Below are 17,175 nucleotides of genomic sequence, written 5' to 3' on the forward strand. Positions count from 1 at the left end.
GATGCGTGTAAGATACCAAAGGTGCAGGACTAGAGGATGGCCCTTCTTTACCACCTGAGGTAGCTCTCACCAAGTTCTTAGTTTACCCCTTTTCTGAGTTCATACTATGACACCAGAGGGTTACCAATGCTTCAGGGGGCTGAGGAGCAGAGCTAAAGTGGGAGAGAGGTTACACAGCCTTACCTAAAAATCACCGCGGGCGTCAATGCCGTGGTCAGTGACAGATACTCCGGAGTTACCATCTAGTCCCTCCTCTGGTGCTGTGGGTTTAGAGTTAGGATTGTGCCCAAAATGAAGACATGCAGCTGAACAAGGAGCTGCTTTTTCCTCCTTTAGGCTACTCGGTTTGAAGGAGCAAGCGTGCTTCCAGACAAGTGCTGGAAAACGTGCTCACGTTGCCAGACTCAGCGCTGGACTCAAGAGCGATCCTACGGCAGCGGCTGTGCTGTGGTGGTTTACTAAAGGTAACACCCATTCCAAAAAAGGAATTTTGAATGCCTGCCAGTTGGAAAGCTGGCCCGGGCCTGACTTACAAACAGAGTAATTTCTGTGATTTCAGCAACACACAAAAAGCAGCAGAACAAAGCAGGGGAAATTCCATACGTGGGAAGCATGCCTGGATTCACAAGCACTTGGTAACTATTTAGAAGCGGTCAGTGTAGCAGAATTTGTCAACTCTTGCAAGCAGTAGAGGCTCCATTGCAGCAGGGATGTAACAACGTCTGCTAGATGCAAACCCAAACCTTCCCCATTTGGTCTTAAGGTACAATTCCACCCCGGCCAGTTTCTGCCTTATTCGCTCTTCATAATCCTAGTTGTTGAGCTTGACCGATTACATCTGAGGCCAGAAACAGCCACTACAACTGAAAAGGTAGGTTTGGCATGGGAAACATTGAACATACAGTGGGATTCCCATGCAGCAGTGGATCACTTACAATGAATGCCAACTACTCAAACCAGTGACTGTCACAAGCAAGAAAATACCATTACCTAGGAAAAAATAAGCATGTGGTGCCTATTCCTCTAGGTGGTGCTGCATTATAGAATAAGGAGACCATCAGTTACTAACAGCACTACCATTTTACAAAGCTTTCCTGTGAGGGCTGGGCATCCTATTGACTTTGCTTTGTCTACTTGCCTGTTGTCACAGAACGTGGCTCCGCAGGTTATTCCTATCCCTGTATCTCTGTGCACTTGGGGAGTAAACCTGCTATGCAAGGCAAAAGGAAGGAACTAAGACTTTTGATGCTTGCTAAATGAAAAGGGGGGGATACAGGGGATTCTTATACTTACGTAGTACTGCTTCCTGAAGTAGGGGTACTTCAGGATCTATAGTCTCAGTTCCCTCCTCCAAAAGCAAGCGTGAACAGGGCACAGGGGGACTCATTCTAACACCATCACAGTCCTCATCCTACCTTGCCTGTGCATGGGGCAGCCCAAAGTCCAGAGCAACTTGCCAAGCAACAACCACTTAATTAAATTCTTCCTATTTTAACACCAGTAAGACTGCTTGGGCTGTAAGACATGGTGGAACATCACCCTAAGATGACCTCATTCCCAGTCTCATAGGTCAGAGTATCATAACATACATACCCTTTATCTCTGCAATGGAGAACTAGCATAGTCAGCAAATAAAGGTGGTGGTGACAGCAGCTAAGAAATGACACTTGACATTTACAAAGCCATTAACATGATGATGGAACAGAAACTTGGGAAAGGAGCCGTGCTGCCCACACCCCTGTGCCCTTTGCTCAGCATGCTTCAAAAGAAGAGTCCTTTAGCAAATGGGCTGGCAGCTCAGAATGGAGTCATGAGGCCAAAGTCAAGGCTGTACAGAGTCCAAGGCAAATGGAAGAGAATTTACACTTCCCCGTATCTCCTCCCGACGGCGCAGAGCTCCCCCTCAAACCTGGCTGGCATGATGCGATCCTTCTGTCTTCAGAGCCCCTGCAATGGAGAGAATTCCTCCTGGAGCACGAGTCATTTGACCTTACAGAAGTGAGGATCATGATTGATACAGTTAGCACGGTAACTAGCAGGACAAGACTTTAAAAGATCTAGATTTTGGTCTTTTCCCACAAAGTCCATGCAGATGCTTCCATTGGAGATAGTGCTCTTACATGTCTCTGAGCACAGCTCAGCATCCACAGGGGACAGTGACTATTCCCCATTCAACAGGAATGAGCAAAAGAGGAGTAATTACACCATGGCCTGAAAGCAAGCATGTTGGTTCAGGGTTTGAAGTAATACTAGTACACCCACCAAGTAGATACTTATATTGCTTCTAATGTCACTGGAGAAGCTCCAGGGGACGGGCACAACCAGACTGCAGGAGTCTCCCATTCACCTCTTCTCCAGCCCCGCACATATGTAACCAGCTGTAGTAAGGCTGAAAGGTTGAGACACAAGCAGACTCTTTTCTCATCACCTACCTTGGTGCCGTTCATTCCGCTGACTCCTCTCTGCTATTCCTCCACAGGCACGGCACAGTTTTCCTTGTTTTCTGACGGAATCGCAAGATAGTCTGTCCTGTAGTTGGGAGGGAAAGGGGAAAGCATAACCTCAGTGCTGCAGTGCAGACCACAGGGTGGGTCCATCCACCCTTACAGAGATACTGAATGCCTGTAAGTATTTCTAAGGTAACTAATGTCACCTGTAGGAGATGCTCATAGTAAGAAACTCTTTGGTACAGTCGGGAGCAGACACAGATTTCACACTTACGCATTTTCTTGGGCAGCTTCCTCTGCCTTGGAGACTTTCCTGTAGCAATAGACCATCTCTATCAGCAGCCACAGGGTGAGGAAGACCAGCAGAATATACATCATAATTTCAGAGATGACTGAGGTGAAGTCTTCTCCAGCTGTTAGGAAAGGGAAATAATCTCTGATCAGTTACATGCAGTGATTGGAGCACGGTAGGCTCCATTGACAATTCCCACCCTCGTGCCATCCTTCCCACCTTAACAGAAATACCCAGCTGCCACTACACTATGAGGGGGTAAAAGAGAGGGAACAGGCAGGACCCTGCCATCAGAATACACCAGCAATGATCCCCTGGCTTGTTTCAGTGGAATCAAATTACCAGGCAAAGGCATTCTTGTAACTTCCCACATTCACACACAACCACTCTGAGCCTACAAAGAGGCTGCAGCCAGCAAACGAAAACGGGTTTCTCCTCCTGAACCCTGTGCAAAGAGAGACAATTCTCTGGCAGCTCAGTCACCCCTCTCCTACGACACGATGAAAAGCTCTAGCCCTGGATAGAGGTAAGCCTGATGAGTTAAGGCACAACACTTCGTACCCTCCTCCACCACGGTGAGGTGGATCAGTCTGGAGCTTGTGAAGAGAGGCCGGTGAATCTCAAACTCAAACTCCCGGGTGATGTTACAGGTGTAGATACCCGAATCGTTCAAGGTCACATTTAACACAGTGATGGAGACATCCTGCATGTCTTTACTCCCATTCCACTGCAACCGGCCACTGAAGCGGCTTGGAAACTCATGGTTGGTTTTCCTGTACTCGTAGATCTGTGGGGAAAGGGTATTTCTGATTAATCACTGACTCGTATCTTGGACAACAGTGCAGCATATGCAAGGAACATCACCACCCTCGAGCTACACACATGTGCGTTTCAGGCTTAGGCTTCCTTGGTAACAGCATCTATTCATATTCCATCATCCTTTTCCTCAAAATCTTTGCAGAAGACAGAAAACTGAATTATCTCCATCACAGAGGTATTAAAAATAAGGCAGAGAAAAAGTCACATGTGGACGACACAAAAGATCAGCAACGAAACTAAAACCAAAGCAGTCTTTGTGTCAGCCTATCAGTCACTGCACATTAAGATCATCTTAAGAAGTAACCACGGAATAAATACAGCGAAGACAAACAGACATTTCTGGTAAGCCCTGAGGTATTCAGCTGAAATGGAAGTGATGCATGATGAAAATGACAGCATGGAAACGGTGCCTCAGAAGAATGGAGCTTTGGTAGCTCTAATACCCTCCAAGTTTTGGACTGACCACAGCACCGTCAATTCCCCACCCACCCCAGCTCACTTTCGTCAGTATTCCTTGTGTTTCCACTGGCAAATGTATCACCCAGGTCACTAAAAGTGGATTCCCATCTCATTCCTCAGTGTGGTCCCTTTAGCTCTCAGGCAGTAGGAGAGTATCCGCCTTCTTGCCTGGCCCAGCTCAACTGTGATGAAATGCAACCACTGATCTAATGCTTCGTACTTAGATAAAATAAGCTAGAAACAAACACGTGCACTCAGCCTTTATCTTATCCTTCCTGAATTCTGGCTGTTCATCTCTACACTTCCCACTTTGATTCTCTCTGAAAATGAATTTTACCTTTTCCTAACAGGGACCCACCAAACCAGCTCACACAGATCCTCCCAGAGTGAGGATACCACTGCTTTCCGAGGCAAAAAAGTGAATCCCATCCTGCAGATTTATCAGAGTTCAATTTAATCTCCAAAGAATAGCTTTGGGATTCAGAAGTGTCCTAAAAAGGGAGATATAGCCAAAGGTATACTCCAGACTTCTATTTCCCTAATTGATTTCCTTACACGCTTGACTTCATCTATTCAAGGGATATAACTGGAAGTTCTCATTCATATATGTATGACCCCAAATGTTTGAACTCAACCACAGATTCTAGCTTTTCCTGTCATAAGGAACCCTCTGGTGTCACAAGGCTGTGCCCAAGAGTGGAAATCAGCTAAGCAAGAAAAAGGCACTCTAGTTACTGCTCAGAATCAGTGCTGTGGCACTTCTGGTTGAGAATGCTGCAGAAATAGTGAAGATCTGCAGCTAAGAGCTGATTTAACAAGCTCATCTCTCCTCTATGATATGAAAGCAGCCTCGCTGGGCATTTCTAGAGGCTTTGAATAAAAGCTTTTGCTCATATTTGGGTCTCCCTCCTTCCCTTTACAGCCTTCCTTGGGGATCTTGCCACAGGAGGAACTTACACTCTCATAAATACCTTTTGGCTTCTCCCACATGAGTTCCCTGGGCTGTGTTTCACAGTAAGACCTACGACACAAGGGCTCAGCTACCAGGCATACATACAGGTTCATCCTTTCCACCCTCTGGCCTGTAGAACCATTCCACCACCGTGCTGGCTGTGACCTCTTCCCTCTTCATGCAGGAGATGCAGAGCAGCTTCATGTGTGTTCCTTGGACTGCCTCTGTCTCTGATGGAACTTCAACACATACTGCAGAACAAAAACCAGCTAGGGAGAAGGAGCAGCAAGAGAAGAAGTGTAAGATGGAGTTAGAGAGGCATCTGTTATCCACATCTCAGCATCGCATCATCCCCAACGGCAAACGGATTCATTACTAACTCTGTCTGACAACAGATAAGTCTCAAATGTCAATTTTTACCAACCTTCCTTTTCCAAGATATAAATAATTCATAATAATTAACAGAGGGTGATCACTTCACGCAGATTCACCCCTCCAGCATCTGCTTTGCCACAACTTTAATCCTTCCAATAGTAATTAATGCCACTTTGGAGGCATTGTTGCTTCTCTCCATGAATGCTGAGCATGCTCCCGGCTCCAGCAGCAATTACCGTCTGGTAGGAGAGAAAGCCCAGAATTGAAGTGTGGAGGGACAGCTTGCTCATTGGGCTTAGTGAAACGGGCTGGACGTTTTCATCTGGCAATGTGGGAGCATTCTAGGTTTCATAAGCAGTACAGGGGCTTGGACCCGAGTAAAGGTGGCAGCAGGAGGAGTTACTGATTTTACACACATTCCTGCTCAATGCTTCCAATGAGATCTGTGCTCACACTGGCAACTGTACACACTGCTCACACCGAGACAAAAATCACTGCCTGTGGAGCTACTTGGTAAGAAAAGAAACGCTTCAGCACCATGTCTCAGACTAAATCCCTGCTGACAGTTGTCCCCTGGGCTAAATAATACTGGGTTCTGCTGTCCAATCCTGCCTCTGGAGCCCAGAGTTCAGCTCACTGAAGGTGCTGACTTCGCTGCCTGCTCCCTCCCTCCTCCCCAGCTCTGAGATACCATTAACCCTCTCTCAAGCACTGTATTATCCCAGGACACAGTGGGATTCCAATTCTCCTGGACTACCAGCTCTGTGGGTAGCACCAGCTTTCTAGGAGAACTAAGGAAGCAGCTCCTGGATCGTGCTTTGTTCCATTTAAATTAGCTTTGCACGCAGAGCTAAGCACCCACACATGGAGCTGTAGGTTACGTGCTCATCAGATGTGGCTGTACTGGCAAAACCAACCTTTTCTTGCTTGCAGGAGAACAACCGTGATTGCCATAAACTGATTTACTCCAGCTCACACTGCATGGAAAACGAGCACTGCCCCACAGTTTGCACACCCTGGGGTAACCAAACATTGCAAATTTCACAACAGCAGCAGAAAGGCAACGAGAAAGAACTTGCATGCATATTAAAGCACACGCTTCATGCCCTGTGTCTGCTAAGCAGTAATGCATTTTCCTGCTCGCACTAACTCCATTACATTCACACCAACTCTGCCTGAATCTCTCTTGTAAATACAAAAAGCCACTTCGAAAGCTGGCGTTGATAAGGGCTGCTACGAGAAGCAGCACTCTACGAGAGACAAGCACCGGAGCAGACAACACACAATGAGAGCACCTACCCCAGACCACCAACACGACCGAGGAGGCACAGAGCAGCCTGGGCAGCGCAGCCATTGTTCCCATCAGGGGAGAGGCTCCCTCGGAAGCCGCTGCTCCTCCGCTCCCAGCAGTGGCCCCGGCGCAACAGGATGCGGGCGGCGGCGGCTGGGGCCGGGCTCCGGCGGCGGCAGCAGCACCACGGACAGGGCCGTGCCGCGGGCAGAGCCGCAGCCGGGCCCGGGGCGGAGCCGCGGAGCAGCAGCAGGTGGCGGCGGCGGCTCCTTCGCACCGCGACGGCTGCGCGGAGCCCCTGAGCCCGGGCGGGGGGCACGGCCCGCCGCGGGCATGCGCGGCAGCCGCCTCCTTCCCTCCCTCCGCACGGCCCCGCAGCCCCTCCGGGGGCATCCTCCTGCTTGGCACCGGGGGGTCAGGGATGAGGCTCCGGCTCGGATGGGTTTAACGCAGCGCTGAAGGTCACAGTGGGAAAGAGTGGGAAATCCTCTCTCCTCCTGGTCCTGGCTGAGTTTAATGCCAGCGGCAGGCTGGGCTTTCTCTTCCTGGCGTTGGGCCACTGTGCTTCTCCAACTTTGAAGGTCACTGTGGACATAGAGGGGAAAACAAAGCGCTCCCTCCTCCTAAAGCATCTGCTCTGATGGCAGCTTGACAAACAGCCCAGTCTATTGAATTAAACCTGAGCAACCTCATCAGAGAGCGACACGTGAGCGAGCGGCAGTGCCAAAACTCGGAGGGCAGATAGAGAGACCCACCCAAACAAGAGGAACTCGCAGCCATCAGAAAGCTCTGGGCACGCGGCTGCAGGTGGTGGGCTCTGCCTTGGTGCTGGTCCCTACCAACACTGCTGAAGTGCAGCAGGCACAGCACAAAGGCAGCCAACGCTATTCCTGGACATCATGTTCGTAGCTGCAAAGCTGCATTCATCATCTGCCAGTAACCACACACACAGCAACTGCCTCCACCTCGCCCTGTATAGCCTACTGTGACAACTCCAAGTAATTCCCAGCTAAGGGCAACTTCCCGATTCCTTGTTCTGCTTCATTTTACTGACTGGGCAGGTTACTCTGCCCTGTTCCGAGGTCCAACCCCAGCCCTGCTCTGCTGCTGTTCAAAGGAAATACCCATTCAATGTGTGTCCAGTGACAGCTTGAGAGTTGGTGGCTTTCAGGTGCCAGCAACACTCTTCCAATTCCCAGCTTAGGAGCCATCCATCACAAATATCCACGTCGTTAAATCTGACTTTCCTCCGCAGGAAGACAAACTGGCAGCTGCGATACCTATAGACAAGGGAAGGATGTAGCCTCCTACCTGAAACCATTTCCTTTTCTCCCATTGCCCCTCGCTATATTCACCACGAAGGCTGAGGCACAGGATTTGCTCCCAGCTCTTCTGGAACAATCCAGCCCATGCATGGAGGATGAGAGCTGCTGGCGGCAGGTTTATATACACACAGGAGCTACTGGACAGTGTTCCCGGCTATCTCACTTGACAACCAGCTCTTTCAGGATGTGGAAATCACATCTGTTCTCAGGAAGCCAAGAAAACACAGAGCCCGGATCAGCAGAGCTGTGCTGTTCGTGCTACGGCTGCTCTAATTACATCTATTACAGAGAATCCTGCCAGGGAGAGAGGGGCTCTGAGAGGATTAAGAGGAAGCAGAAGCCTTTTTCCTCCTCTAATCCCAGGCACTCCAACACTCACCTGCCAACCAATGCAAATCACAGTGACAAGCATCCTAAACCAGCAGTGAGTTGCCCCTCAGAACCGCTCATGTGCAAACCTCAAGCACTTCATGTTAGAAACAGTGTTCGAGCTGCTGTTTAAAGTAGGGAAACGGCTCAGAGGTGAAGAAAATGGGTTTGGGTTTAGGTGGGCTGTAACACCAAAAGCCACAGGTCAGGAAGCAAACAGAAATCACATCCTCTCTCTCAGCTCTGGAGAAGCTGAGTCTTCATGCCGCATGTACTGCATGTTTCATGTACTACAGACCAAACCAAGGGTGATTTAACTTGAGTACTTGCAGTCAGTCCAGAACCTGTGTGGGGTTTTAATGCGCACTTCTCTGGACTTATTCAGGGACACTGTATGGGTTTGGAATGAAAGGATAAGATACTTCCATTCTTGCTGTAGTGTGGGCTAAGCTGGGAACCATTCCAACATCCCCATGTGCCCATTTTCAACAGGCAACAAACACTGCCCAGCCCTCTTGAGGAAAACTTGCAATAAATGGGATGACACGTGGGAAGCCTGTGTCAATTTTCAGCCTTGTGTGCTGTGAAAGAGATGGAGAGCACGTATTCCTGCAAGGTAAGGCTGTGCAACTTCTCCTTCATGCTCCAACACAGCCCTGATGCCTCAAGTGACCAGGCTGGAGGATGGGCACAACGCTCAGGATGCAGGATGCTCAGCACACCATGAAGTGCAAAACTGTTTTGACACTCAGGGGACTGAACATTGAGAGAGAAATCTTGAATGCTGCAAGGAGCAGCCTAAGTTATCATGCAGGGGTTGCTATGGCAACCCACCCAGTTAAGCCTCACAGGGAAGAAATAGGAAGGAAAAAAGGGAAAAGCAAAGAAAAAAGGCTGGTACTTTTGTACAGGCACAACAGGACAAGGAGGTACAAATAACTTCAGCACCCTGCCCCTGCTAATCCTCACTCTCACGGTCTCTGAGCCAGGCTATGGGATGAGGACCACAAAGCCTCCCTGTGACAGCTTCCTCTGCCATCCACAATGTCATCAGCTCGCATGAGGGCAAACACCCTCTTTACTGTGCTGCTGAACACCAGCAAAACTTGTTCCTTGCACAGCAAGGAGCCAACTTATACCCAGCCCTGTATCAACTGCTCCTACACATCCATCCTGACATCAAGGCCACCAGAGCTGTGCAACAGCCACGGAAGAGTGGTGCAAGCCCCTGATGCACAAGTGCTAGATGTAAGAGCAGGGAAATGAAGTGAGCACCCTTTACACTGCTGTTCCCACAGAGCAGCCTCTGCCTGGTATGGGAGCAGGAACGATTTGCAGGGGAGTCCTACAGGATAATGTATACCAATGTTAAAATGCTGAATTTAATAGATGTAGGCATCCTTCCCACACACAGAAATCCTCAGCAAGGCAAGGCTTCCCTAGCTGCCTTTACAGGGTGCCTGTAGGTTACAAAAGCTCATTCAGCTTTTTTCCCACTCAAGTTTTAAAATGCATCTCCACGTACTTGCCATCACCTGGATCCTCATCATAATGTCCTCTAAAGTACAGAGGATCCAGCTATGCTCTTCACACATCTTTGCATCTGCAGGGTGGCATTTTGCAGCTGATTTCCCAATGCTGTGACCGGGCCTCCAGTCTTGAGGTGCACCTAGCCCCAGTTGCATGCCCTGTCCCCCCCGTACTCAAGAAAGCAGGTCCCCAGTGATGCTCTTAAGATGAGGTACCCCGAGTGACCACACAGATACCTGCCTGCAATTGTGCTGCATCATTTTAAGACAGATCTATCTCCCTGTGCAGTGGAGAGAGGTTCTCCATGTGCATCCCACTGTGGCTCCTGAAAGCTGTGCTCCATACTGAGCTCTTGTTGTCTGTCACAGACACGCTGCATGACCTCTTGCCACTTGGATTACTGCTGCTACTTGAGCTTGGCTTAGCCTCTTCCTTCATGCCTGTGGAAGAGGCCAACTGAGTCTGTTCTGATGGGCAATAGACCCTTTAACGCTGGCTGCTCTCCCTGTATACTTTCACTGAGGACCCACAAGGCACAGGCCCTTTGCCATCCTTACCTCCCAGAGAAAACACAGGCTGTTCAATGCACCTCTATCTCTCCTTGGCTCTGAGAACTGTTTTCCTTTCAGGACTGAGGACTGGATATTAGAACAAGATATTGAACTGGATATGCGAATAAGAGCTGCCTTGCCAAGCAAACTGCCTGAGCTGCCTGTGAGCCTTTCCTGCCTTCCAGAGCGATGCTCCCTGTCAGAGAAAGGCTTCCTCAAACAGAGGAGTTTTGCCTAAGCCAAAACCTGCACATGCACAGAGGGCTGGGGTCCCGGATCCCTTTGAGCAGCTGATGTGCTCCAAAGTCTGGGCTGCAGATTCTCCCCTCTACACACAAAGAAACACACTGAGCTACATTCCTGCACGTTGCTAACGCTCTGTGGTCAGTAACTAAACACCCACATTTTTCAGACCATTAATACAGGCCATGTTCAGAAGCATGCTATTGTGTACATCCTGGAAATACTAAGCCCTGGTGTTGGTCCAGGTACTTTTGGAGTATTGTTTTCCGTTTTCAATGCCAATGAAATCAAGCAGCACACATGCACACAGGCCAGCCTTTGTGTGCTGTAACTGAAGTGCTGTTTTACCAAGCTGGAGTCTAATGAGGTGGCACTTTCACAGACATGCTTTTAGGCCTCTCCTCAGCCCATTCACTTTAGCAGGGGATGAAAACCCATTAGTGTGTCAGACTGCCACACATTCATTCATATTTGCTCATTTAATTTCTGAATTCTTACTGCTAGTAAAACACATAAAGGCATCAATTATTTTAGCACCATGCTGTGATTGCATTTTGGTAAAGAAAAGCTTGTTCAGCAAGTGGTACTATCTTACCTTGGCTGAAGAGGTAGCTGCTGCTTGGCTGCTTTAATAGTGGACAAGGCTGAATCTCCTCCCAGCTGTCAATAAGCACGGACAGACACCTTTAAGTCAATACCCAAATCCCCCACAAGACAGCTCTGGGCTGCTGCTCAAGTGTGGTTTGTTTTCACTGGCATCCAGGAAATACGAAGGATTTCAAGAGACTTTCTTTGAGCTGGAAATGCAGGGTCAGGTATACTTCTTGTCTTGCAGAATCCAATCTCCCCTTGTGAAAGAGAAACTCGTTTGGGCTTTGGCTGCGTTCTGCACCTGTTGTTTGTGGGGTTTCAACTTTCTCTTCATAGTAGCACAATCAGCATCATCTTTCATCTAAAACAACAAGTGCATAAGTAAAACAAGGGAAGGAGAAGCAGTTTTTCCACCTTCCCAGAATAGAAAGGTCTTTTGTCTTCCAACAGGGGGAACACCTCCCTACTCAGATTCAAAGGTGCTGTGTGCAATAGCAGAAGTTACACAGAGCTTTGAATCTGTAAACTGTCGCTTTCCCCTTCAAACCCACTATTTCTCAATAGCACTTTAGCATCTAAGCAGGCATCTTCTCCTGTTGGGTACTCTGCAACAGTTTGCTTGCTTTTAGTTGTTGGTTTATAAACGTTAAACAAAGAAACAACCAGAATAAAACCAACTCAAATAGTGTGTGGGAAAGGAGAGATTACAGGAACAGATCCCTAGGGGGGACAATGGGGGAAAGAGAACACGTATGCATGCACACGTATGTGTGCGTACAGGTTATGTATGTATGTGTGTGTTGCAGGCAGGACGTGGAACATGCCTGGTGCTGTGCAACCCTGGAGCACCCGAGCACCAATCCTGCCAAGCCAGCAGATAGCGCTGTCCCCTCTGCAGCGCAGACGCAGCCGAGCTGCTCTGCTCCTATGAGTAGCTCAGGCAATACAGATCGTAGAGCTAGAGAAACGGTGCCACTGTGTGCGTTCCCCGTGTCTTTTCTAGCTGCTGCCCCTCGTCATCTGTGTTATTACTGTTGTTATTACTGTTGTTATTCACCTCAGAGAGGCCCCATCACAGACAAGATGCTGGACAAAGAGCTCAGTGTTGCCTTTCTGTGCCATGATTTAATGGCCAGAAGTGCTTCAGTGTCCCAGCAACTGAAGTGATTTCCCTGTAATTTATCTACAAATAGATGATGTGTCTGCATCACTTACACCTTTTCCCCCGTTACTGTGGAACTCTACAGAAGTACATCACTTCTCTTAGAGAACAGGGGTACAAACCTACATTAAGGTCACACATGGTGACCAAATCAGCTGCAATACCTAATACTTTGTGTGCAAGTGCAACTACTCCCCTTTCACCCCAAAGATCTGAAGTTCCCCATTTAGCAAAAGCGTGAAAAAAAGAGACTAGTTCTTTTGTTGATGCTGGTCGAATTCTAAAAGCATTCAGCCATAAAGGACTTAAGTGATGGACCAGCTCAATATGGGCTTCAGAATTAGATTTCTGTGACCCAACAAAAGCCAGAGGGATGCAGAAATTCCTCTCCAGGTTTACACTGAGCAGAGAGGACACTACACAGTAATAAAGTTCATTGCACACGGTAACCATTTAGAGAGTGGGTCAGTGCTTTTTCCAAGAAACTCCAGACTATAAAAAGCACTGGCTATCAGTAGAACACCCAATGCTCTGAGAAGGATGAAGCAGTAACTGTTGATAACAGGTACAGATTTCAGTGTATTCCTGCCAGACATCAGCAAGTTAAGATAAATAAAGTAATAAGAAATTAGAAAGTCCCTGTCGTGGTTTAAGCCCAGGCCGTAAATCAGAATCACGCAGTCCACTTCCCCCCCCACCTTTCTTCCCTCCGCTCCTGGAGGGACGGGGAGGAGAATCAAAAGAATGCAGCTCCCACGGGTTGAGATAAGAACAGTTTAATAACTAAGGTATAACACAAATCACTACTGCTACCACTAATAGTAATAATGATAAAGGAAATAACAAGCAAGAGAATACAACCGCTCACCAACCGGTACCTCACCCCCACCCCGCAGTGATCTAGCCCCTCTGGGCCACTCTCAGTTCCACTTCCTGGGCATGACGTGCTGTGGTATGGAATACCTCTTTGGCTAGTTTGGGTCAGGTGTCCTGTCCCTGCTTCCTCCCAGCCCCTCCTCCTCCCTGGCAGAGCATGAGACTCACAAAGTCCTTGGTCAGGATAAACATTCTGACCAGTAACTGAAAACATCAGCTTTATCAATATTTTTCCCAGGGAGAAGGTCAAAACCACAGCGCTGCACCAGCTACTAAGAAGAAGAAAAACTGACTGCTGCTGCTGAACCCAGGACAGTCCCCGAGATCAGGCAAGCTGGAAGGCAAAGGGAATGACTTAATTGCACCAGCAGCCCTGAACAGAGCATAACTAAAGCAGCCTTAGCTCCAGAGCCAGCAGAAGTATAGCCAGCTGAGTCATGTAATTGCTTGGAGGTCACAGAGGGTGCTTATTTCAAGGTCAGCTGAAACCAGGTCATCAGCTCAAGTCTGTGTTCAGGCAAGGACTAAAGATTTGGATAAACTGCAAGCATTGTATGGGGGATTAATGAAGCTCAAGAGGAATCCTTGGTCCTAATGGTCAGATGCCATTATCACCTGCCCACTCTCAAAACTAAACAAAACCAAACTCTTCTTGGATGGGACTCACTCTGGGGATAGAAACGGTTTCCTTCTAGCGCTGGAGATGGGGCTGTCCAACTCAAGAACAAGGGACACTGTTGATGTTCACTCCTCGATCCCTCTTACACATGCAGAAATACACGCTCTTGGCACAATGTTTCCAGAAGGCCATTATCATAACCACTGCTTCCTATTTAAAAAGGCATTTCTTATTACTCATACATGGGAGACGCTTGCTGCTCTGAAGAGGATTAAGTTTTATCTGCAACTTGTGTCACATTTTCCTTATTGCTATTCTTATGAACACATTTGAATAATCAACACAGAGAAGCACTTGGACTATAATCCCTTTTTGTTTCATATCTTTTATAGATTCAGCATCATAGGAACTTTGTCCAGGTACAGTTATCCAGTGGTAACAACTGATTTTTGATAAGGTATCATGCTGATAGTATGAGAAAGCTATACAAAAAACCACCATGCACATATATTCCACTTCAAAAGACATGCATATATCCCTTTATATAAAAGTGATTATGTTGGAAGCCATCCACATGGCCACAAATGCCCAGTAAGAACGAGGTGAAAGGCTACTTCTGTGACCCATTAAGCAGAGGCACGATCATTTCCATTCCAATGGTACTACACATGGTCACCAGCCCCTAGCAGTGCACGAGTTACCAAATTCTGATCATTCATGCTCTCAGGATGCTCGCAGTAGTTAGTTAATGGGATGCAATGTAAACAGTCCTTGAGTAAAAACATCTCTGGAAGTACCATTTTCATTCTAAAACCCCAAGACATTATATAGCATCAAGGCTGTCTATGAACAAAGCCTTTGGAGGAGAGACAAAATTAACTTCTATAAAATCCATAAGCTTTATGCCAGAGATGTCACTGTATTAAACCCCAAGCTGTGCACTGTATAACAGAGCCCTGACAGACGTTCTCACTTAAACATATTCCATTTGCCTGGCAAGGATTATGTTCTCATCTCTTGCATATAACTGTTCTCCCTGTGCAGCTACTCCCTGCTCCCAGACAGCCGTGGTGCAAGATGCTCAGTGGGGTTTGCATTGCTGACTACCGAGGGCAACTCCCTGTGCTCTGACAGTAGTCTTTCCTCCTCCTACACCCATCCTGATGTAAACCACACAAGGAATGACACTTCTAAACAAAGATGTTTGTTCTATAAATAGTCTTCTTCTTGTACACCAGAGGCATCGCCACCCTTTCCCAGCATCTAGGAGCAGCAACACAAGTAAATATCAACACTGGTTGGTCCTGTGAGAAAGGAAGAAATAAAGCACATCAGTGAGATGTACTGATGGCAAAAGCATGAAGATATTTCACATATCCTCAACAGAAGATGGAAGTTTGTTTCAACTTAGGAAGAAATGTGCTCCTGAACTGTAATAGAGTATTAAGTACGATTTTTCTTTTCCTAAGTGCTGTGGGGTCCATAAATGCAGAATTGAAATGTAGAATTAGAAAGACCAGTAGGGTCGGTTCTGCACCTACTTCTGATTTCAGTGGGTACTGCATCCATAAACCAACAAAGTCTTTTACCATCCAATTCCCATGAAATCCTCCCTGCCATGAGGAAGAGCAGAAACAGGGGTAGATCAAGGTGAAGTGATTTGCCCAAGGCCACAGATTACAACTGGGGTTGAGGTGAGGGCTCTTAACTTCCTGCTTCCTGTTTTAATGACCAGGTTACGGAGCCTCCGCCCCACCACTGACCCCCATAACTTCATTGCTGTCCCATGATCACACATGGCCTTGCCTCGCAATAGCAGCCCTTCTCCTTCCCTATGCATCTTGCTCAGCAAAAACTTCTCACCCCATTTCCCTTTCTAGGCAAAGCTTTACAGTCTGTTCTTTTCCATATCTTGTCTCACACTCTTGGAACGTTCGGGTGCCAATACCCAAACAGGAACCATTTAGCTCCTTAAGTACCGAAAGCCTTTGCCCTTGCGTTTTCAACTGAGTGAAATCTAGTCATAAAATCAGCTTTCCTCTTGGTCATAGCTCAGAATTAAATACTTTGTGTTTTTTTCCTCCCTTTCCCATATATTTGTCCTTCCTGGGGCATTGTCATTTGAATTTAATGACTTGCAAACTATTAAATATTGAAAGAGCTACAGTTCTCTATAAACAGACTCCATGTTCTGCTGATTTACTGGTTTGAGAGACATTCATGCCTCACGCTCAGAAACAAGCATGAAATGGAGCATCCCGTAACAGAAGTCTGGCAATCCATGGCACAATTCCAAATGCAGGCTTAGATTGATAAGGAAGATCTAATGCACTCAGGAGTATTTCTAGCAGCATATAGATTTTCCTGTGTGTTATTTTAGTTTCAAAGCCAAAATGCTGGCTTGGAAGGTTCAAGTCTTCTGATTACATTTAGAAAATACAATACAGACAAACTCCCTGCTGTGAGAAGGAGCTTTCTCCTTGACTTGTTCTACTTGTGATCAGAATGTTGGCATTGCCACCAAAGGGATCTACTCATGCTGAGAGTGGCAGCATTTCCTAGCCCCATGGAAACACTACCACAGGGGATAAAAGAGCTCACAGCTCACTTTGAGGAGGCAATACAAACAGCTCTCAGACAGCATCGCTTCTCTGGCCCAGTCTACTCATGCACAACTCATGCTTGGCAGTGGAAAGCGCTACCTCCATCTACCCAAGCAGGTTGTTCACGACAGCACAGAAGGTGGCTGGATGCATTAAACAGCAGATCCCAATACTCACCTCAGCAACAAGAAAGGAGTCTTGGGAAAGGAGATGTTTTGCTGCCTGTGTCCTGCTGTAATGAGGCCAACCCAGCCTTGGTTTCGACTAGAATTTCCTACTGCAACCAGAACAAGGCTTCCCAGCCCTCGCCTGAAGCAGTCTAGTTCACATGTGCTAGGGGTTCTTGTTTTCTGGTGGAGCTCTCGGAAGCGGGAAGGAAGCAGCATTCCCATTACCAGCTGGTTGCTGCTAAGTGTTTTGTCACCCACTTCTCTCACATGGCTTAGAATACTTTCCATAAGGAGGCTGGCAAGTACAAGCTGGCGAAGAGTGCTGAAATGGGGCACGTGGTCCTGATGAGCACTAAGATGGAGATGGCAGAAAACTCGCTGTCAGTTAGGAATTCAGATGTATAAACTACGTATGGGCTGGTTCAGTTTAACTGTTTGTCACTTTTCATGCTTTCAGTTCTGCAGGGAAAGTAATAACTTGCCTCTTCTTCCGGCAGATTC

At 47.5% G+C, this 17,175-nt stretch overlaps 1 protein-coding gene across 1 annotated transcript; it reads right to left on the reverse strand.

The window, feature by feature from the left end:
* Positions 1-2,465: 2,465 nt before the first annotated feature.
* On the reverse strand, positions 2,466-6,970 carry SCN3B (sodium voltage-gated channel beta subunit 3; the record flags this gene model as incomplete). The annotated part of the gene is given in 7 exon segments (XM_080631555.1): positions 2,466-2,529; positions 2,722-2,860; positions 3,301-3,526; positions 5,075-5,238; positions 6,644-6,707; positions 6,709-6,931; positions 6,933-6,970. Coding segments are annotated over 7 exon segments (918 nt in total).
* Positions 6,971-17,175: the final 10,205 nt, after the last annotated feature.

The sequence above is a fragment of the Psittacula echo genome (genome assembly GCF_963264785.1).
Source record: "Psittacula echo genome assembly, chromosome: 18".
In the NCBI taxonomy this organism is placed as follows: domain Eukaryota; kingdom Metazoa; phylum Chordata; class Aves; order Psittaciformes; family Psittacidae; genus Psittacula; species Psittacula echo.